The sequence below is a fragment of the Oryzias melastigma genome, linkage group LG9, assembly GCF_002922805.2.
Source record: "Oryzias melastigma strain HK-1 linkage group LG9, ASM292280v2, whole genome shotgun sequence".
NCBI classification, from domain to species: Eukaryota; Metazoa; Chordata; class Actinopteri; order Beloniformes; family Adrianichthyidae; genus Oryzias; species Oryzias melastigma.
Window position 1 is genome coordinate 10,282,588 of NC_050520.1, and position 23,088 is coordinate 10,305,675.

The 23,088-nt window shown below is 36.4% G+C and overlaps 1 protein-coding gene across 1 annotated transcript; it reads left to right on the top strand.

Annotated features, from left to right (window-relative positions):
* Window positions 1-442: 442 nt before the first annotated feature.
* pgm5 (phosphoglucomutase 5) lies at window positions 443-22,779 on the top strand. The gene is made up of 12 exons (XM_024275705.2): window positions 443-606; window positions 725-983; window positions 2,172-2,334; window positions 2,417-2,563; window positions 2,716-2,841; window positions 2,924-3,114; window positions 5,582-5,736; window positions 12,774-12,889; window positions 15,611-15,746; window positions 15,845-16,028; window positions 19,942-20,079; window positions 22,067-22,779. Coding segments are annotated over exons 1-12 (1,707 nt in total). The 5' UTR covers window positions 443-604; the 3' UTR covers window positions 22,157-22,779.
* Window positions 22,780-23,088: the final 309 nt, after the last annotated feature.

Here is a 23,088-nt window from a genome sequence, read left to right on the forward strand (position 1 = left end):
TGCAATATTTGTCAATAAAGTTTATTAAAAAGTTGCTGTCTCTGGTCAGGAAGTATTATTATTGTTTAAAACTTTTTCATTCAGAACTTTAAGACTAACTTTGATGGGACAACCAATAAATTATTAAGTTGTGCAATTTAGGGTATTTTTAATAACACAATATTATCCCCTAATAATATTTATAGACTTCACACTTTAGGACTACATCTCATAACATTTGAGCAAATCCTATGAAAATAAATTGTCAACTCCTTTTTTATTGAATGTTTTTGAACTTATTACACATTTTAACTAATAAAGAACGTTTTGTCATTCAAGCTGCCATCGTAACTGCGGTCATCATAGTATTTTCCCTCAATGAGCCCAGCAGTGTCCAGTTGCCCCCCTGGTTGACACAATTCCCCCTGTCCCATCAGCCAAATGGGGTTTCTATTTTGGTCTTTAGGCTCAGCTGATTGTAAGCTTTGAATACTTTGTCCCACCCCATTTTTTTTCCCTTCTTGCTGGAGTTAGAGAAAGAGGGAGTTGTCCTCACAGCAGCAGAGGGGTGTTTTGCTGTCTCTCAGATCCAGTCAGTTCCGACTCTGTAAGCCAGTTTTGGACTATGTGCGTTTTCTTTCATTAGTCACAGTTTTTCTTAAAATCCCTGTGTGGGGGACTGCTGCCCTCCTCGTCCAGGAGCAGCACTCCTTTTACTTTTGTTTAATCTTCTTTTAACAACAAGGATGGAGACAAGTCCTATCCCAGTGGTGACGGTCCAAACCTCCCCATTCGAGGACCAGCGGCCCGGTACCAGTGGCCTGCGGAGGAAGACGGCGGTGTTTGAGGGGAAGAGGAACTACCTGCAGAACTACATCCAGAGCCTGCTGTCCTCCATCGACCTGCGGGACCGGCAGGGCTGCACCATGGTGGTGGGCAGCGATGGCCGCTACTTCAGCAGAGCTGCCACCGAGGTGATAGTGCAGATGGCAGCTGCCAACGGGGTAAGAATAAAGGCAGAGGGGACCTCAGGGACTTCCATGCATCTGTTCCCCTCCGTCAACATGCTTTGTGCTGTCAGGCTAAATTTATTCAGGAAAATAACTAGAAAATATGAATCTATCCTCCAGTGTTAAAGACATTTTAGTTAAATACAGTTTTCAAATCTACAATAGTGCTAATTTTCTTTAGATTATTCTAAAACTATATTTTTATTTAAGATGGAGTTAACAGGAGTGAGGAAACTCCCTTCAAAAAGTCATTGGTTTAATTGGATAATTTCCAAAGTGGAAAAAAAACTGAAGGGAAGAGAATTTGTTTTGGAGTTTCTGCTGGCCCCAGCTAAATGTCTCTGATGTCAGCCTTATCAGCACTTCCATCCATCCTGCTCGGTTTTTCCTGCCTACGTTTGCCACACCTCCTCCTCAACTCCAGAGCACTGCCTCTCCAAACTGTGCATGCATGCATGCAAAGGGATACCCCATCATGCAGAGTGACGATGAACCAAACTGATGATACATTAAACCGGAGCTTTAATGCTCTTTGACTTATCATAACTTTTCAACTATTAAGACAATCGATGTAATTCCAGCATATTGTGAAGCAGAGAAAAGCGGCGATTAATTAGTTAATTCTTTTTAATCGATTCCCGGCCCTCTAATATATATAATATATAAAACTATGACGAGAGAGGGTACACTATTCATTGGCTTAATGTTTCAAAGTTCCCCTGCGATGAAAATCTAATTTTTTGAGTTTTTAACATGTATGTGTGGCAATTTTCTTATGAAAGAGAACAAATGTAGTAAGAAATCATTTTGCTTTTGGATTTCCGAGTATTTCTCTTTTTAAATTGCTGTCAAACTGTCACAGACCGGCTCTGTTTGAATTAATGATCCTTCTTTACGTCACAACAGCTCTGCTGCACTTGCGCCAAACCCCTCATCTGTCCCGGCTAGCGTGGCTATCTCAGGTGCTGGAGAAGAGAAGATGGCGTCTTCCTGTAGACTGCAGTCAAATGAGACGCCGTTCGCATTTCCGTGGTCAACTTGTATTTTTTTTTTTCAACATCCTTATATTTTGTTCTCTTCACCACTGGGCCGTATTACACCATCTGTCGGGCCGGATGTTTGACACTCTTGATCTAGAATAACATTCGAATGAATGAACGCTCGTTCATATGTATCACACAGATCGGTCGTCTAGTAATCGGTCACAACGGCCTCCTGTCCACGCCGGCCGTTTCCTGCATCATCAGGAAGATCAAGGCGATCGGCGGCATCATCCTCACCGCAAGTCACAACTCCGGCGGACCTGGTGGAGACTTTGGGATCAAGTTCAATGTGGCGAATGGAGGTGGGGAAGGATTTGCTCTTTCGAAGTGGAATATAGATTGCCGATGGATGCGTTGGATGAGTTTGTGGATGTCGTTTTGCAGGCCCTTGCTCAGATACAGTGATGGAGCGCATCGGCCAGGTGAGCCGGACATTAGAGGAGTATGCCATCTGTCCTGACCTGCGGATTGACCTCTCGAGGCTGGGAAGACAGGAGTTTGATCTTGAGAACAAGTTTAAACCTTTCAGAGGTAGGAGTTGTCCAGTCAACACTTGTGTGCACCAGTCTTCATTCTTAAATTTTATGTCAAAAGTAATTTTCAATTAAGCATTTCAAGAATCCAGAAGGAGGAAAAGTTTTTCCTAATTTTCACCCAACAGTGACTTTGATCTGTGTTTCCAGTGGAAATCATAGACTCAGTTGAAGTGTATCTCCAGCTGCTCCGAAACATCTTTGACTTTTCGGCCATAAAAAGTCTCCTCACAGGACCTGACCAGCTGAAGATACACATCGATGCCATGAATGGAGGTAAATTCAACACTGAAATCGTCTTTAAGATGTTGTCACAGCAAATAAAATGCTTTTTTTCCCCTCCTCCTCCTTAAAATAGTGATGGGTCCCTACGTGCGCAGGATCCTGTGCGATGAACTCGGAGCTCCTGCTAACTCTGCTGTCAACTGCGTTCCTTTGGAGGACTTTGGCGGACGACCTCCTGAGCCCAACCTGACCTACGCCACATCTCTGGTGGATGCCATGAAGGGAGGCGACTTTGGCTTTGGGGCTGCATTTGATGCAGATGGGGTGAGTTAATTATGCATCCTAGTTGGCCATGAATCACTTTTCAAAAACCATCGCTTGAGTGTGAAGTTTTCTGAGATTTTACTCAGTAGAAGGCTTCCAGGGATGTCCAAAGGCCTCGAGGGCCGGCCTCCTGCTGATTTTCCAGAGAAACTCCCTCATCTGCTGTTGATTACCTGGATCAGGTGTGATTAGCCAGCTTGGAAAATGTAGGACACCGGCACCTCAAGGCTGGATTTGGACACCCCTACAAGAGCTGCTCATTGCTGCAGTAAATGAGCAAACCCTCCACACTCATTTTAGAATGTGTCTTCAGTCAGAGGCTTCTTCAAGTTAAAATATGGAACTATTAACTTGTAGCAAATATAGTCACAAAATAATTTGACTAGAACTCTATTTGGTTAAGAAAAGCTATGCAAATAATACGTCTTATAGAGATAAAGAACAGAAGAAATACAACACATTTTGCACTTTTTTTTAAAACTTTCTTTTGAAATTCAAATTTAAATATCTGCACAGTGTTGACACTTTATATACTTTCAGCACTTTTTAGAACACTTTTGAACTTTGTGACCTTAATACGCTTGTTGTATATACTGTTTAGTAGGCTATATAGTCATATATTTTATTAAAATTTCTTTATATATTTAGTTACTTATACTTATTTCTACTTGCTGCTCTCATACTTAGACCCGTTGTATAAAATTTCACTACATATTATACTATTTATTATGCCCGTGACAAAAAATCAATTTGAATCTGAATACAATATATTTGACACTTTTTTAAATTTTATTCTTATAAACGGATGCTTTTAATTTGAAAATCACATTGAACAATCTAGTACTATCACTTTAAGCCATAAACTCCTTGTTTGAGAAAATCTGTTCTATGATAAATGTACCACTTAAGATATACTTAATTACAACTTTATGAAAATTCTTAACCCATTTAGAGTTTATATGATTAAAATGAAATGTTTCTACACAGAAAAACACGTGTGTCCATTTTTAAAAAATGGATCTCAACAAAGTTGTTTATTATGACACAATTTTGGTCAAACTTAATCCTAAAATAATAAAAACATTTAAATATTCTTGTTATACGTTGCATAATCCTGTTTTAATCAAAAACAAGAGCAAAAACCTCATATTTTATATCAATGACTTTATACCCTTTTTAAAACCTTTTTAAATCATGGTTATGAAAAAAGCCGACGATGACTACATCCATCTTTCATTTTGAACTATATTTTCCAGCTCATTTGAAACCATTTGAGGTCTTTGGGTGGAAACAAATTGAAGCCAAGGCGACCTTATTTTCTGGATAGTACATTATTTGTTTATTTATTTGTTTATGCAGACAAAACTCTATTAGATGCAAACACTGGTTTGACCTCGACGATGCAACAATCTGATGACTTTTTCATGTTAAGTCATACAGTGGACATTTCTATACACACTCGCACACGCCCCATCTGTTAAGAATTATCTCAGCACTAGGGGCTGCTTTGCCCCACCCTCAGGGAGCTGAATCTCACTGTCACTGTGGATTGTTTCTGGGTCTCATTCTGACCTCACAATAACTCGCCAAACACTGACCATGTTTGGATGAAGGCAGGATTTCTGGCAGTAATCATTTGCTTTTAGGAACAAATGAGGATCTTTGATTTTTAAAGACCTACTCCAATGAAAATCCTGTTTTAATATGTTCTTATAGCATTTTCTCATCATGGAAAGCATATATTAAATAATTTAAGATTAAAACTGCATTTCTTAATATTTCTTTATTCAAATCAGGATAAATTAAGTGTAGATTAAAAAACGCTGTTTGAGAGTGACGCAACAAGAAATGGGCGGGTCAGAATCTCCTTGGTCAGCTCCATTCTGATCCATTGGCAGACAAATAGAAACATTTACGACTTCGTTTTCCTCATCTGAGCTGGCATCTGTCTCAAAGCTCCGATATTGCTCGCCATTTTTATTTCACGGCTAATGTTAGCTTGGGATAGTAAGGAACTATGAGCTAGTGGGGAGAGAGTGTAAACAAAGGGATGATGGGATGTCAGTGGAGGCTTACTTCCGTGCCAACTGTCCCACCCAACTCAGAGGCAAATTTCTAATGATTATTGTTTCTCTACACAAACTTTGTCCAAAAAACGACACCGAATTTTTAATTTTGATAATTAAAAGAACACTAGAAACACTTTGCAATCGCTCAAAAGATCACTGGAGTGGAACTATAAAGGAAAAGGCTCATTTTTGCATATTTGCAGGCGCAATTATTTTGGTTTTAACTGGACTGACTGATGCTGGAAAGCAGATTTGGACTTGAAGAAATGAGCAATTTGCATAAATGTTTTGATGTTTTGTTGGCAAAAAGTGTTTAATAAGATGTTGCTCAGTGACATGTATTAGGACTATTTATTCTTTTTCTCAGCTGAAAGCTGTGATTCTGCTTTTGCTGTTAGGACCGCTACATGATCCTGGGAGAAAATGGCTTCTTTGTGAATCCGTCAGACTCTGTTGCCATCATGGCAGCGAACCTCTCCACCATCCCTTACTTCAGACAGCACGGCATCAGAGGCTTTGCGAGGAGTATGGCCACCAGCTGTGCCCTCGACAGGTAGACGACAACACACACAAGTACACAATCATTAGATCTAGAGCGTTGTGTCACTCCACCAGGATATTTTTCACTGACGCCTGCTGAGTGTAATCTCTTGAGGAGGACCACACCCGCCTTGAGATCACATAAACGCCCCTTCTCATGTGCACCCACACAAATTTACTCACTGACTATAAATAAATTGTGCGTTATGTAAGATTAGAGCCAACTGAGCGTGTACTCACAGCTATAAAATCCTCTCCATTAACATTGTCCCAGCTGGAGAGATCCCTGCACGGCACCCCACCCAGGCCTCGACAGGGGGAAGCAGGTCATACATGCTCTTTAAAAAAAGAGATGGGCAATGACATCACCAAGCTCAATTTAATTCATTTTTAAATAAAAAAAGGAGGCATTGCTAAATAGTGCAAGTGAATATTATCCTTGTGCATTATTGAGAAATATGCACTGATTTTTTTTATACTGTTGAGAGCTTTTTGGTCTTCTTTTAAGCAAGTATTCTTAATTTTTGAAACATCTAACACAAATTTTCTAATAATTTAAGTTAGATTTAGTAAAAATTGTTCATGCTTTGTTGTTTTTGCGTTTTCTATTTGTTCCTTATTGCCGTGTTGATTATTCATTTTCACCAAAACTCTAAAGTACAGGCTAAGACACAAGAAAACAGGCAAGATTTGGCAAAGAATGAAGCAAACTGAGTTTGTTTACCGTGGATGATGATGACTGCCAAAGCACAGCTATGAAAACACAAATAGAACCAGACAGAAGGTAGATCTGACCAGGATAAACAAGAAAAGCACACAAAAGAAAATTAATATATAAATACGGAATGTCAGGGAAACTTCAAAACTTGACAAAAAAACATAAAAAAACCCAAATGACAAAATTTTATGACTTTGTTTATTTTTCAGCATCTGCATCATACAGAAGCACATAATATAAACCAATTCCGTTTAATATCTTTTTAGTCAAAACCATATTTCCAAAATTAAAATTTCTGGTTTGATTTGATTTCTTTCCATCTTTTTTTTAAATGTGGCATTTATTGTACCAGGCAAAACAGATTCTGAGTTTTTATATATATATATATATATATATATATATATATATTCTTATTTTCAACTGTGGTCTGGTCAATGACAAGACCTATTGAAGAGAGAAAAAAAGAAGTTACAGGAAACAGACAAAAACTTTAGCAATAAATCAAAAAGTAAAAAAAAAGTAACAAATTGTAAAACACCCCTTTTCCTTGAAATTATATTTAATATACATTTTAAAAGCATCTTTCACAATAAGAGTGTTGAGTCTAAGCGTTTTTTGTAAATAAATTAAATCTCTGAGGACTTGTTGATGAATGTTTCTTGTTTACACAATTATTTAGAATGAGCAGCAGTGGATGCAGTTTATTTTTCTGGAGATTTATGAAAGCTTGAGTTTTTAGAAGACAACTCTGTAAACAAAACTAAGTAACAAAATGTTACTTTTTTTTTACAGTTTTCTAGAGTTTCACAAACCCATGTTTTACTTTTTTATGTTCTGTTGTGAGCCAATTTTTTTTTTAAATATATTTGCAAGATAAACAAAGAGTGGATTGTTAATCTGGAACATTTTATAGACAACTCTTTCTGCCTGTTTCCAAACCACATTCTGTTTCTGTGCAATATAAGCCAATTAAAAGACAGCAGGCATCATGTGAAAGTTGTTTTCTATTAGTTGAATTAACCAATGAGAAGAAACCTGTTGTGTGGAAGGACAGAACATTGACACAGCTTCTGTTAGCATGGGGAACGAGAAGCAAATATAAATAAAAAAGGAGCTTTTGGTTAATCATATTATTAATAAATATCTCGAAAACAACATGATTTGACCGCTTTAACTTTATCAAGTAAATGAAGTGGGATCTTTTCTAGCAGAGGTACTGCTCTCTTTTTGTAGACGTCGAGGTTGTAGACACACAGACACATAGTGTTGTGGTGTAGCACTGATCCTGTCCTAAGGCAGTCTCATGATAACCGCTAGCATCAAACTGAAGGAGCTGCTTGGTTTCACCATCTCTTGTTTTGTCAGCTTCAGTGTATCTTCCACACAACCGCCCCCCCACACACAAACACACACTGACTAAGTGTCACATGTCCCACTAAGAGGGCCATCGAGCAGCACACATACTTAACTGTCGTACAGATAAAAAATACTTTGAATTAGCTTTTATAATGTTGATCTTTCTTTTTATATGTTGCACAGTTACAGTAAATAACCTGAAATTATTTTATGAAATCCAGCAAGAAGATCCCTATGTACTCATTGTGCTCCAGGCTGTCTGACAGCTTTGTAAACAACAAGTTATGTTGTGTAAGATGATGTTCCTACGCCCAAATCATCAGCGCGCCCGAGGATATTAAATCTTCCTCCACAAAGTTCAGCATGTCTGCCTCCTCTGCAGTCCTAAGTGTCCATAAGCATCAACACTAGTGCAGGTCTTAATGCTCAGCTGTCAGCCACTCAAGTCTCTACTGCAGCACTGATGTATACGTCTGTATGTTTCTGACGAACTCCAGAAAGTGTTGAAGCTTAGCCAGCAAAGTGCTGTCAAAGCCTGGAGTCTGTCCAAGCAGACTCCTTTTTAGGAAAATATGTGGCTTCCAGTTCAGACTCCCGGTTGTGTGTTTGTGAATCATCGACATAAAAGACCTGATAACAGCTATTGGAGGCTGCACAGTAATGTGTGTTTTATTATGGTGGAAAAAAAAACACAATACAATTGTGATGGGATTGTCAGGGGAGAATTTGTTCTTTAGAAAATCCGGTCATATGGATATCAGGTTTGTTGCCTCTTGTTGGTGCTGTGAGGGGAAAAGTGAACATGAGGGGTGTTAGGAGAGGAAACATCTGCTTGTCCTCCAACGGAACCAGAGTTGGAGGTTATCTGGATGAAAAAAGAGTTCAAAAATCTGCTCGGAAGGAAACAAACCAACAGAGAAAATGTAATTTATCTGATTGAACTTTGTTTAATTTGTTACTTTATTTTATATTCATTAAATTATCACTATTACAAAGGAATAGTATATCAATTTTTAACATAGAAACCAATCAAAACATTTTTTGAAGGCTTTTATGCAGCAAAAAATCCAAGCAAAGCTTTGTTATCTGGCCACAAATTTTTGAAGCTTAAATAAAGCTTATATACGCAGCACTTTTAGACTGAATACCTCTTTAAGCCTTTAAGTCCACACTGAGCTATCTTCAACCGGCCAGGAGACATCCAAGGCCACTGCACTGTTTTTGGAAAAGATCAAACCAACACGAGAAGCAGGCAGTCCTATATACTGTAAATGTAAGGAAATACATGTCATAACTTTGTTTATTGATGTAAAGGGAATACAAATAGAACGGAAAGGAGATAATATAACTTAAACCCTGGTTATAGCAGCTGCTTTACCATGGAAGTGCAATGGTATTATTGTCAGGATGCCACCTCATATAAACAATTTTTGTACACTAATAATAAAAATCAACATAGATTACATTGATAAAAAGAAAAAAAAAAGATTGGGTAAATGATTTTGGGTAAAAGATAAGTTATAATACAACAGTTGATGACATTTTTACAAAAAAGTGTTGGAAACAAAAATAAACTTTTTATGAGGGGCATCAAATTAGATTTGCTTTTTTTTTTTTTTTAAAAAACACTAAATGTGATGAGAGACCTTCAGTATCTTATTTTCTTCAGGAATATTTGTGTGTGTTTTTATCTTGAATCTTAAAAAGCAAGTTGTGTGTTTATCCACCAGAGATGATTACATTGAAGATGATGGGAAGCACCTGAGCTCAGTTATGACGTTTCCTCTTGTTTCGAATCTAGTAATTCTAAAAAAATGATGTAAAAAAATGAGGCCTGTGTGTTCTGTTTCACCATCAGAAATAAAATCACAAAATTAAAACAGAAGTAAAAGCGAATAAATATTTGGAAAATTGATTTCTGAGGAGCCTTTTTTAATACTTCTAGGATCCAAATTTACATATGAAAGCTCTAATTGAAAATGTTTACTCGTTGTCTTTCCATCTGATCATTTCTGTACACATTTGTCTCAATTTTTAACAACCTGTTGACATTGTTTCTATATTTTGAGTTTTATTGTGAGAAAATATTGTTAACATTAATAATAGCTGAGCCTGAAATGATCAGAGAAAAGATTACAACCACAAATATAAACAACTCTCTCAAATTTGGAAAATAATGAAAAATGTATTTTGATATTTTTTATGTGATTGTGATAGAACACTGAAACTAACGTTAAATTGTTGGCTAAACTTTCTTTCAACTTTTGTCAAGCTTTAGGATAACACTGTGCTCTCCTTAGTTTGTTTTTTAATTGGTGCTTATCTTGGTTGAGGGTGCAGCAAAAAAAATGGCAAATGCTTCTTTGAGGGACTGTTTTATTTTTTTTAAGAATGCCAGACCTTCCGTTTCAATGCTTGCATCCCAAGAGATAGATAGATAAACTCGGTTTGTCCTTATTTGGTCATTTATCCCATCATCTTGTAAACAACTGTGTAGGGCACAGTGGAGTTTATTTATCTAAGTGATGATTATGAGAACGTGTAAAAATAAGCTCCTGGAACCACCCACATGCTCATACATCTCACCGTGGTTTCCCACACACTGACACGTCCACACGTGGGTTCTGTGGGCTTAAAAGTCGATTTTATTGGTACGTCCAGAAAACTTTGCAGAAGAAAAAAGATGATGATGATAAATGGGAACGTTTTGTTTTAAGCAAGTTTGGTTGTCAAATGGTTGACATGCAGACAGTAAAATAATGGTTGGAACAACTGTGTTTGACTTTTTTCTAGTATTGTAGATCATTGGTTGTTATGAAATAGGTTGGTTCAGTTCATCGCGAATAGAACTTTATCTGATTATTTTTTTAGCTGGCATTTTTTTCCTTCTAAATGTTTACAGCGTGGAGTCCCTCAGGGAAGTGTCCTTGGGCCCTCACTTTTCTCTATTTTTATAAACAATCTACCCTATGTTCTGAACGATTGCAGTGCTACTTTAAATGCAGATGATACAACAAGATATTTGGAATAATCTAAATTAAATGGGTCAACGCACACACTTTAGTATAAACAACAATTTGTGGTGGATTTGGGGAAAATAGATTTTGGAATCTGGAAAAAAGTATTTTTTCTTATCTTGATTGCTTCTCACTTGTTGGTCGGCTGCAGCTAAAAAGATATTTTCAAACTCCAAATAGCTTCTAGTTGCAAGAGTTGCATTGGCATGTCCACCTGGTGTGAGGCTGAGTATAGAAAACATTCCCGCAAGACTCATGGCTCAGAGTAGAGCATTTTTGTATTCTATGTTGTTGATCAACATTGTTACAGTGCTCAGCAGGATTTTTGTGGTAACAAAAAATTGAATCAATCTAAGCTTAATAAATCAATAATCGATCCATAAAAGTAGAGATCGATCTAACATAATGCTAAAGTCTGCTAGGTTGATGCTAACGTATAGGAGGATTTCCCATTGGATGACTAATGCTGGCACTCAATCGACCTAAAAATACATTAATGGCTAAATCAACATCTTTATATAATCACAGGCATTAATTTTTCGAACTCTTGTAAGGAAATATTTTTTAAAGCAACCATTTGTGGTCTAAAGCAATATTTTTTGATCATACTTTCTTCTTCCTCTTGAATAAGATGTAATGCTATAGCGTGATCGCCACCTATTGGCCAAACTGAAACACCCATACTTTTATGTGAATGCTTAAAGTTTATTTTTAAGCATTTTCACTCTAATTGTTGTGATGTATAGCACAGTTCATTTAGAATACTTGGCACTACTTTAGGGAAAAACACTTTTTAAAGAACAACTTCCTGTTGTTTCCACTTCGAGTTCTTTTGCAATCAACGTCTATTGGTGATTTTTCTCTTTATTTCTCAAAATTATCCACATGATTTTTTTTCTCTCCTCTAATAAAACATTTAAAACATTTTATTCCTGAGTGTTAAAGGAAATATCAAAATTAACCCACATCCTCACTTTAGTTTTATTTAGTAAAACATGACAAGGGCACCAAATTGGTAGTGTGCAAAATTCAAAATATATCAAAACTATTGGCAGATGAAAACATAAAAGTTAGTTTAGTGTCAAAGCAAAACGTTTCACTATATAGGCTATTCAATAAATGTGTCCCAATTGATTTTACCCACAATCCTGTGTGTCAATCTGCTTATACAGATTTTCAATTTAAAGCCCAATAACAGTTACTTTCTGTTTAAAAATACTGCCAAATAAACACACACATTATCCAATTGACTGCATATTAGCTTCTTAGGAAATCTGTGGTAAAAATTGTTTGTACTTTTATTGAGTATAAATGTATTTTTTAGACGTTGTTCGAATAAGTTACAGTTTTGCAGAGTTTTCATATAGTTATGATGTTGGTCAAGTTCATAATGAAAAATACGTCTCTATACCTTCGTCAGCTCATAGTTTAGTGCTAAACTACCCACATGCCACATTGCTGTGAGCACTTTTTACTATGCTTGCTTTAAGAGAACAGCTGCTGCTCTGGAAAGTTTGTTGCCAAAGCAGCGGGGAAGAACTGAAACACTTGGGAGCCGTAAAACAAAAATCTGAAAAATCTGCTCCGTACAACCAGAAGAAAGACGGCAGTCACATTACTGCGGTTTCAGTGTTTCCAGCAGTTCTTTTTAAACACATTTTACATGCACACACCAGGAGACTCCTTCTTTTTTATCTCCTACATGACTCACCTTCCTCATGAACATCCACTAAGTGGTTGGCTCATGTTCCTCCTGCTGCCTTTTACCTTATTAAGTTATTGGATGAGCTGCTGGCAGATCATGCCTGTCACGGAACATTTGGTTTTCTTTACTTTAAAGGTCAGAGGAAAAGCTTTTTTTAACGACTAATAAATTCTAATGCTTTTTACCGAAAAAAGTGTATTTTTTGATCAAAAGTTCATTCATTTGTTTCATGTCTGTTCTCTGCATGTGTGCAGGGTAGCTAAAGCCATGAAACTGGCTCTGTATGAGACTCCTGCAGGCTGGAGGTACTTTGGGAATCTGATGGATTCTGGGCGCTGCTCTCTCTGTGGGGAGGAGAGCTTTGGGACAGGTACGATGCACATGCACCCCATCCACACACGAGGCTCAAAATGACAGATTTGTGACGATATCTGTAAATGAAAACAACTATTTTCATGATGATGGAAAATTGGTAGATTCGAATGACTGGAATGACTTGGAAAATTGAAGCAGCTGTGTCTGAAAACTCCCCTCCCCTCTGCAGCAACTGTTGTTGAGGTGACTTTAAAAAGGCTGGAGCTGGAGGGCAATGCTAGCCAGCTGCTGCTGGAGCTGTCATTGTGCACCCAGTGGAAATACTTCCACCAACTCGGGTCTTTCTTTATCAATTTCCTTTTTTGTGGATCGCTAAATCCAGAATTCAAGCATTAATTACAGTTATTCCACTACAAAAACTCCATTCTGATGCGACCACTGCTCAAACATCAGCCACATGTCACAAATTTACCTCACTTTCAGTCTGTCTCAAGAGTAAAACTGAAGCAGTGTGTCCCGAATGCCTGCAGCTCCAGAAAGAGCCGTCTAATAGACGAGAAGGTCGTGACCCTGCTGGATGTGTAAATAATCCCCATTCTTCTGCTATAAAAGGACACACCGAATCTTTGCAACATGCTGACGAGCCACAAGTGGCAATATTATTGGTCTGAAATATGAATAATACACAGATTATATAATATTTACTCTTGATATGCATCATTTTATTCAAGGTATTTTATTGTTATAGTAAACCTGATTTTATTTCAGTTTTAATCACATTTTTTAAATGGAAGCATACAGGTAAAAAGGAGCATTAACGGAAGATGAGAAAAGCTGAAGAACTGATACATGTTGGCTTTCATGAGAAAAGGAGAAAGAGCATAGACTTGGAAAGCCCAGAGGAACATGGGAGCTTGCTCTCTGTCTATCCTTGTAAGGCAAAAAGCTAAGAGGAAGCCCAGTGGAGTAAATCATCTGAGCTGTGCACCAGCTCCGCTCTTTAACGGCACATAAAGCATTAGCAGAAGTAATTCAGCCACACGGTTCAGCCCTCGGTGTTTTGTTTAGACTGTTTTCCCTTCGCAGAGCATTTGACGTATATGGAGATTCATTCAGGAAAAGGAATAGGAATTGCTTAATAAAATAAAAGGTGAATTTGCTTACTTGCACACAGAGGTGAGAGTTGAAATAGCAAGTCTCTGACCCTTGGGGTGTCATCAGGTTTTAAGATTTAACAAAAATGAGCTGCAGTCTCAGCCATTCTAAAGAATCATTTGGTGGTTTAAACCACTAATCCACATGTGTCAAAATCAAGGCCCGGGGGCCAGGTCCGGCCCTCCTGGTAATTATATCTGGCCCTCCAGATCATTTTATTGTCATTAATGGCCCGATGTTATCTTGCGCTCATTTCTAATTTGTATAATTTTGACAAAATATATTTTTATGGAGAGTAAAATATTGAAAGTTATTTAATGTTTAAGTTGATTTATTCTGGAATAATATTCCTGCCTTTTTAAAATTCCTTTTTATGTTAAAAAATGACGGTTTTAAAGTTAAAAAATGGCATTATGCTAGCTTTTTGGATTATTTTGGCATTTACTAAGATTTTTTTAGGCCATTTTGGAGTTTAGATAATATTTCAGCTACATGCTAGTTGTTTTGGCTAACCTAGGGTTTTTTTTTTTTGGTTTATTTTTTTTTTGTTTGTTTTTTGGGCTGTTTTGGATCTAGGTTTATATTTACAAGCTATCTGTTTTGGCAAATTTAGGCTTTTTCATTTTTTTTAGGCTTTTTTAAGTTTAGCTACATGCTAGCTGTTTTGGCTAACCTAGGTAATTTTCTTTGTTTTTTTAGGCTAATTTGGCATTTAGCTTATATTTTAGGTGGTTTCAGCTTCAACGTTTTCAACTATTAGCGTCAGTGATTTCAGCTTCAGGGTTTTTAGCTATCAGCACTAGCATCTTCAGCGGCCTAATTCAGCATGCAGCATTCACACTTTATATCCGGTTCATAATTATGTTGAAAAGTTACAGTTTTAAAGTGTAAAACAATTTAGTGTGTTCAATAAATGTCTATCTTTTTCGGCCTGCCATCTAAGATATGTTTTGGATTTTGACCCCCCTGTGTGACTGAGTTGGACATTCCTGTAAAATCCAATCCCTTAATGCTGAGGATAAAGCACTGATTGTATATGAAAACTGGACTGAGTCTTTCACGTTCCAAACAGGAAGTGTCCGGTGGCCACAAGAAGACTTCCATTGAGAAACAGCTATTACTCAGTCATTATATTCACTAGACTCACCATTCTTGCTCTGCTACTTTTTAAAACATGTTATTTCTAATTTTCTAATCTAACCAATCTTTATGTGGTTTTAAGAAAAAGACAAAAGAGCAATTCCAAAGAGAAGGAGATGGTCAACATACTTACAGGGAAACTTTACTTCATTTTCCACTCCAGGCTGTCACATGGATACACTGCTGACACATTCTTAACCTTAACAGACACCTTTACTGTGTCTGCTGTTACTGGACACAGACTGAAAGCTCCCTTCAAAGGCCCTAAAGGCCCGATCTGCTGCTGAGAGTGTCCGAGAGTCAGTCTCTCTGTAGGTTTTTAGATTTCTGTTATAAAACAGTGACACATAATGAACAGCATCCACAATCTGTTTACTTGTAACAGGATTTTTACTCTGCTTCTTTACTGGGAGAAGCTAAAAGAGTTGACAGACACTACAGTGAAAAGGACAGAGTTGTGAAGGTGGTCTTTCTCCCTCAGGTTCCGATCACATTCGTGAGAAGGACGGGTTGTGGTCGGTGTTGGTGTGGTTGTCCATCATGGCGGCCAGGAAGCAAAGTGTGGAGCAAATTGTCAGAGAGCACTGGGCGAAGTTTGGACGCAACTACTTCTGCAGGTGATGAAGCATTCTCAAGCTGCCCTACCTCACCCGCCTCCTGATCTCTGCTTCTTATTCCCTCATTTATTTTCATGTTCTTCTTCACTGGTCGTCAGGTTTGACTATGAAGGCTTGGACCCACGTGCAGCATTTTACCTGATGAGGGATCTGGAGACTGTTATTTCAGACAAAGCCTTCACCAGTCAGAAGTTTGCCGTGGGGGACCACATTTACAGTGTGGAGAGGGCCGAAAACTTTGAGTATATTGACCCCGTGGACGGAACGGTGGCTCGGAACCAGGTCAGTGTGGTGAACTCAGGAAATGCAGGATGTCAAGTGACAGTTAGAGAACGGATGTTTTTACTAACCTTATTGTTTCCTAAAAAGCAGGACTGAAACCATCTTTACTCACCACTTTTATTTTATATATCAGAGAATGTATCAGTTTTTTTGCAATTAGTTTACATGTATGTTAAAATGTCACTAATATACCTCAAATTCACTTTAAAATATAGCAGTTAGGTTATGGATGGAATAAAACAGTAAATTACAATATTAGAATAGTGTGAGAAGTCACTCAAAACAGAGAAAGATTAGCGAAATCTTTAAAAACTCAAGTTTAAAAACAAATAATCACCACTAAACCTCGACCAATCAATCATTAATATGCTTCCCATGAAGAATTTAACAGTCGCCTGTCAATAAACAGCCTCTGCTTTTAAAAAAACAATCAAATATTACTCCCAGTACAGTTTTCATAAAATATTAAACTTTCAGAGGACTAATGTGTTTTTGACACTACTGTAAATCTGTCTGTTTTTGTTCCCACCTTGAAGCATTTTAACTTCCTTCCAACGTCCTTGTGTAACAAGCCACCTAGTGGTAAATTACTAAACGGACCTGGTTCCAGTTAGCTCTGTTTTTAAAAGTGCTTCCCACAGAAATCTAATAGCATCTGACTACACAAGCGGTGCCCAAACTTTTTTTCAAAGAAGACCAAATTTGGTCAATCAGCCAACCTGTATTCTTTGAACTCTAACTGCTGATATTTAATGCAAATTAACTATTTTAGGAAAATTCTATTGCAATGAGATACTTTTTGTTTCCTTACATAGAACAAAAATACATCTAAATGCATTTTTTCTATAGTTACTGTGAATTTATATTTGAAAACCAGAAAAAAAGGCTGTCCAGGAAAAGAAAACCTTTTTAAATCTAGGTTTATATGAAATGTTACATATTATGGACTAGTAAATGATCACTGCATCTAATTAAAATCACGTGAAGAAGAAATAAATAGTTATATTAACCAAAAGTAAAACCCACAGACTTATTGGTTTTGTATTTCACTAACTGATGGTTTACAAAAGCTGCCTTTCCATTGACTTTGAAATTGCACTAATTGGATTTTCGATAAACAATTTGTCTAATTGAAACGTGACAAATTTGTAAAAACTCACTTTTATTAAAAATACGCTCTTCTGCTACGAGGAGGTGATTTTTGAGGTGTATCACCTCAAAACATATTTTACAAAACTGCAATGGAAGCATTTTTTTTTTGAATTACATGAGTCACATGACCAACAACCGGATACCACTCTTAGCTGTTCTTATGGGGGATACCTGAATAAGACGCCAACGTCTCCTTTGATAGATGATCATGAGCACCAGTGCCGTGGAAGAAAGTTAAAATACATCTGCTGTAAATCAAAATATTGTTCACATTCATCGCAAGCAGCAAACTATAATTTATTTGTTGTTAAAAACAAATTACCTTCAAAGTGTTTAGACTTTTTAGGTTAACAAAAGTACGATATAAACAGCAATATTTTATTAAATCAATTTCTATTATTTGATTACCCAGAAAAGTGCTATTTAAAGTGTGATTTTTGTGGTGATTTTTTTTCTTAATCCAAAATTGTCCACCAATGACATTCATATTACTCTCTATATAACAATAAAATTAGCCAACAGTTAAAAAAAATTGGAGGAAGGTGATGATCCCTCAACAAAAGTTGATTTAAATCAGATCAGGTCAAATCTGTTTGAAGGCGTTGCCAACATATTTACTCTTCGGTTGTCAGTTTCATGCACTCGTGCTCCAGACCACCCACTGAGAATCTCCATGTTTGGACGTGACCATCGATCTTCCATTTCCAGCCAAAAAACACGTAGAGGCACACACGTGTCAAACGGCACATGTCCATTCCAAACACTGATAACCGACTCAGCCTGTGTAATCTTCACTCCTCTTGTCCCTCTTGTTCTTTGTGAAGTTTATCCAGCTGCCTCCTGTTCTCCCCACGTATGAGTGGAAACTCAGTTCAACTCTGCTTCTGCTTAACTGTATTCACAAAAACACTGAGGTGTAACCATGACTTCAGAGACTGATATGTATCATCGTTTTTACTATGTAAAAATCTCAAAAAGTCTGCCCAGATTTGGCTTTAAGCTAAAAATCTGTATAATTTTCCACAAATATTTGTAATATTAACCATCAAGCAGACACGTCGACTCTGCAGAATGTTTCATTCTGTCGCCAAGGCATGTCCACGGCTAATTAGTCAGCCACTTTAAAATGGTAAATCCTCAAAAGCTCAGTTGCCCTAGTGAATGTTATTGTAGCGCACATTCCTCCCAGGACAGAATTATATCAGCTGTCGTCTCACTTGCTCCGTCGCCATTGCAAGTTAGAAAAGTTGACACACAGACTCAACCAAGACACCCAAACAGAAATGTACAGGACAAAAGCTTGAGGGGTTTGCACAGCTGTGGCATGTCAGCCTTTTGTTGCCGGCTACTGAACCTGCTGGAATTGTCTCAGGGACATAAACTTCCACTCTCTGCTTTGCTGATTTAGTCATTTTGATTATAATTTTAATTTAGAAGTGTTTTTTTTAACTGTAGCTGGTAAGTACATCCTCTCATAACTGCTGGTGACTGCTGTTTTTAACAAGCATTAGTCAGCCTGGTGATAACTCCCGCTCTATTGTTAGAGATGATCTGGCATCCTCAAAGATAGAGAGACAGACAGACGGACACCTCTCATTATCTGTCTTGGACTCTTGCTGAGAGGAAAAAAACAAGAACATAAACAAACAAAACCTAGAAGTGACAAACTATGTGTAAAATCCATGAAATGAAGGAGAAATTACAAAGGGTGAAACCTGAGGCTCCGGAGCCACATCTATTGTTTGGCTTTGAAGGAAATAATAAAATAAATGATGAGTTTGTAGTTTAGTTAATTAGGTTAAGTAATTTCTGTGAAGATTTTTAACATGTCAGATAACTCAACAAAATAATGGTAAAAGTTTTAATCTACTGTCAGGGTGGTTTATTATTAAAATAAGCTTAAAGCACATATTTTTGATACCTTAATTTATATATTCTCTCTAGTTTTTTTCTTCTTTCCTCACTTTTGTTTGCACTTTCTTCCTTTTTTATGCTAATTGTGTATGAAGTTGTTCTCATATCCTGACTGAAATATGGCTTAACATGTGAATTATTTTATGTACTCTTGGAAAATAAAGTACATATTTTTAATCTTCTGCTTCATAACAGTGTCTAGCTGCTGTTCAGATGCAAAGTTCTTAAAGTTTGGAGGTACATTTAGAGACAGATATATTTTTTTTAAATTAAAGTCATCATGATAAAAAATTACATTTTTTACTTAAATTTCTTCTTCGAGTAAATCTGCGGCAACAGGAGGAATTATTTGACAAAAGCTTTATTTTATATTGAAAGAAACTTGTTTATGAGCCTGTCAAATGTAAAAAGAAGTTACAAATAGAAAAATAGTTTAAACAGAAGAAGGTTTAAGAGGTTTAAACATTACCTATATAATAAAAGGCAATCAGAGCTTTAAATGAGATGTTTGAATCTGATTTAGAATTACATAATATTTTAATATTAAGGGAAATTTGTCCCAGCTTCACTTAACTCTAAAAACCTGTTGAATTCATCATGTAGATGAAATGTTTCTGTGTGATCAGGAGCTGCAGGCACAACATTGGACTTATTACCAGCGACATCTAGTGGACATTTTTCAGAACAGCACAAAAAAGTCACTGACTGATTATTTTAAAATGTGACAGAAAATCCTAAGTAATAATGATGTCATTGTGAAGTAAACATTTGTTGATGATTCTGTTGCTGAAAATAGATAAAAATGACATCTGCTTTACACTTCCCGTCTTGTTTTGCCTCCTGTTAGGGTCTGAAGATCACTTTCACAGACGCGTCCCGATTTATGTTTCGGATGAGCGGCAGCGGTGGAGGGATGGGCGCCACCATCCGCATTTACGCCGAGAGCTTTGAGAGAGACATTGAGAGACACAACAGAGAGACTCAGGTATAGAGACGGAATGTTAGCAATCACAACAATTTCATTAGAAAAGAGGTAAAGAAAGCCATATTTAATCACAATGCAGTGTGGAAACTCCTTCACAGGAAAATGTCAAATTTTGTATTTTTATTGTTTCACTAGAATCTCATCTTTAAGTTAAAAAGGTTTGTTTTGCCTCAAAACGAAACTGATTTATTTCTTTTTGCAAAAACATTATTCTTTTTATATTTACAGATAATCATAAATGTGTTTTTGTGACAGGTCAATTTTTATGATTGATCTGTAGACTTTGGAAAGTTTAGGGACACTTGGATTGGTTATATGGCTGAAGTTGGCATCAGACATGGAAGGTTGTAAAGTTAGAGTCACAATAGCAGCACAATCTGATTGGGAAGTTTGGTCTTTTACATGATATTCTTAAACAGTTTATGTATTTTACCCAAATTTTTGCTTTAAATTTATTTTAAAAGCTAAACCTTGTATTTACTAATAGGGTTTTGTTGGGTCATAAAATTAAAAATATTTCTTGACTGATGACAGATTCATAACAAGCACAGACATAATATCCTGTTACCTGCTGTATTCATTTCACGTGTCTCAAAGATGATCTAATCAATGTAAAACTTACCTCACATATTTAATACAACAGGAAAAGGTATAAAGAGGTTTGCTGAGCTTATCAGCTGGAAGAAATTTATTCTGCTCAAATTTAAAACACTTTGTTACAGAACCCAAAAGGGACAATGAAGTTAAAAAAAATGAAGTAAAAGAAAAAAACTCTAATAACTGAAGTTAAAAAAAAAATATTTTCTGGTTACTAACTAGTAAGTAACCAGAAATGATTATTTATTTATTTATTTATTTTTAAACTTCAATTTTTAGGAAAATATTTTCTTCCATTTTATTATTATTATTTTTTTTACTTTAATTTCCCTTTAGGGGCTCTGTACTGTACTTTGTAAACCTAAGAATAAAATCTTTAAACTGTGTTTAGTTAGCTGTGTTAAAAGCATACCTTTTCCACGATTTATTGATTATTATTTAGCTTGTCCAGATTTCAATACAAGATGAAGGCTTCAACATATTTAGATAGTAATTCTTTTTTCACTTAAAAAATGTTAAAACAATTTCTGAAAAATCTGTTCGGAAATTAATAACAAACTACACAGCCCCTAAAGGGTTTTTTTTTTTTTTTTTTTTACAGATTGTGCTTTGCTAGAAGGTATAAATATGTACCATATTTTTTGGAGAATAATTTATGTTTTTTGCATAGATTGGCTGAGGGTGCAACTTATACTCAGGTGGGACGTGTATGTGATTTTAGCAAAAATAAAGAGCAACAACCACTAGAGGGCACTGTAGATGTGTGTATCAGTGTTTACCACTGACAGCAATGCAGGAGAAGAAGTGCTGCTTAGTCTTATGCCGGGTTTGGCAGAATTGTTTAAAAGTGACACAGATGATGAAAAATTAAAAATATCTAGTGTTTTAAAGTGAAATAAAGAGTTTAGCTGTCTTGTTTATATGTTCTATATGTTATAGTTATTTTAATGATTGTTCATATGTTAGTTTATGAAGCTAAATAAGCGCCAATGTCCTACATTAGTGATGCATATATTCAGTTCATTATTGTCAATTTATGAAAAGTGAATGATTGTTTCTGTGCTTTGTTAAATTAATTTGTCATATACTCCAGCACAACTTAAAGTCCAAAAACTATGGTAGCCTACATGATTTTTTATTTTTATTTTCAATAAATAACAAACATAAGCAACACAATCTCTTGTAGTTTAAGGCTAAAACTAGGGTAAAATAATCAATCCAAGTTATTTTCGCATTTCTTTAAACAATAAAAGATTACAAAAAAGTACATTTGTGTGTAATGTAATGCACACATGTAAAATAAATAGGTTAAATGTAGTTTATTTTTTATGTCAACTCTCTCCAGATTTAGCTCAGCATCATCTCTGTTTTCATATCATCCTCTGCACAGGTGGTGCTCGGTCCGCTCATCGCCATCGCCCTGAAGATCTCTAACATTCATGAGAGGACTGGACGCCGTGGGCCAAATGTCATCACATGAGTTAGCAAGGAGACACGTGCGTGTGCACAGGCAGAAAATACATCTACCTGCTCACACTAAAAAAAAAAAAAAAAAAAACCTCCTCCAGTGACCTTATTCTTTACTTATCTGCCATCTAAAAATGCCATTTCTGCAGCTTCACAGCAGATTTTTTTCTCCCTATAATCTGGACTGAATGACAAAATCCACTGAAGTTTGAGCCACCAGTTTCAATTCTTTTTTTTTGACAATTGAACTGTTGCTAAAGATAAACAGGGGAAATATGTCAACAGTATGTGCATAGTGATTGCTGATGTTCGTTGCTTGATGCTCTTTTGTTTCTTGTGCATGATTTTCAATGTCAGATTCTTTTTTTTTTTATGTATTCACTCTTTATATTATTCTTAGTTATTTTCCAAATCTGTTTGAATTATTTGGTTTTAAAACAGTTACACTTAAAAACCCATTTCTATTAATAGCAGCTAAAATAATTAAAAATCAAACATGAATTTAATGTGAAATTGTTGAGCTTTATTTGCAAAACGGGACATTGCCAAAAATGCTTCTTTTTTTGTCTAATCTGTATGATGATATTTGAAAACATATTTCTTTTTGTTAATCCAAATAAATAAAAATGCCTGCTGTTCTTGCTTCCTTGGATCAAATCAGTCCAATCAAAGCGGAATATTGAAAGTTGCACTTTGGCAGTGATAGCATATCAGACTCAGGCTGAACAGCTCCTTCTTTAGAGCCAAGGAGGAAAGCGTTTAGAGCTGTTGAGTGGAGATAAGACGACCGGGGTTGTTACGACCTGAAAGAGACGCGGAGAGCTGAAGCCCATAAACACACCGACTGCTGTCATAATGAGCAGAGGATATAGCCGTGGATATCCACAAGGATGTGTTCACTTGAGTCAGATAGACGTTATCCATCAGCTTTTATAGGTTATTGCC

Coding starts and splice junctions, on each gene's coding strand:
- pgm5 (XM_024275705.2), top strand. Junction 2,842..2,923: donor CATCGATGCCATGAATGGAG/GTAAATTCAACA, acceptor TCCTTAAAATAG/TGATGGGTCCCTACGTGCGC. Junction 12,890..15,610: donor GGAGGAGAGCTTTGGGACAG/GTACGATGCACA, acceptor TTTCTCCCTCAG/GTTCCGATCACATTCGTGAG.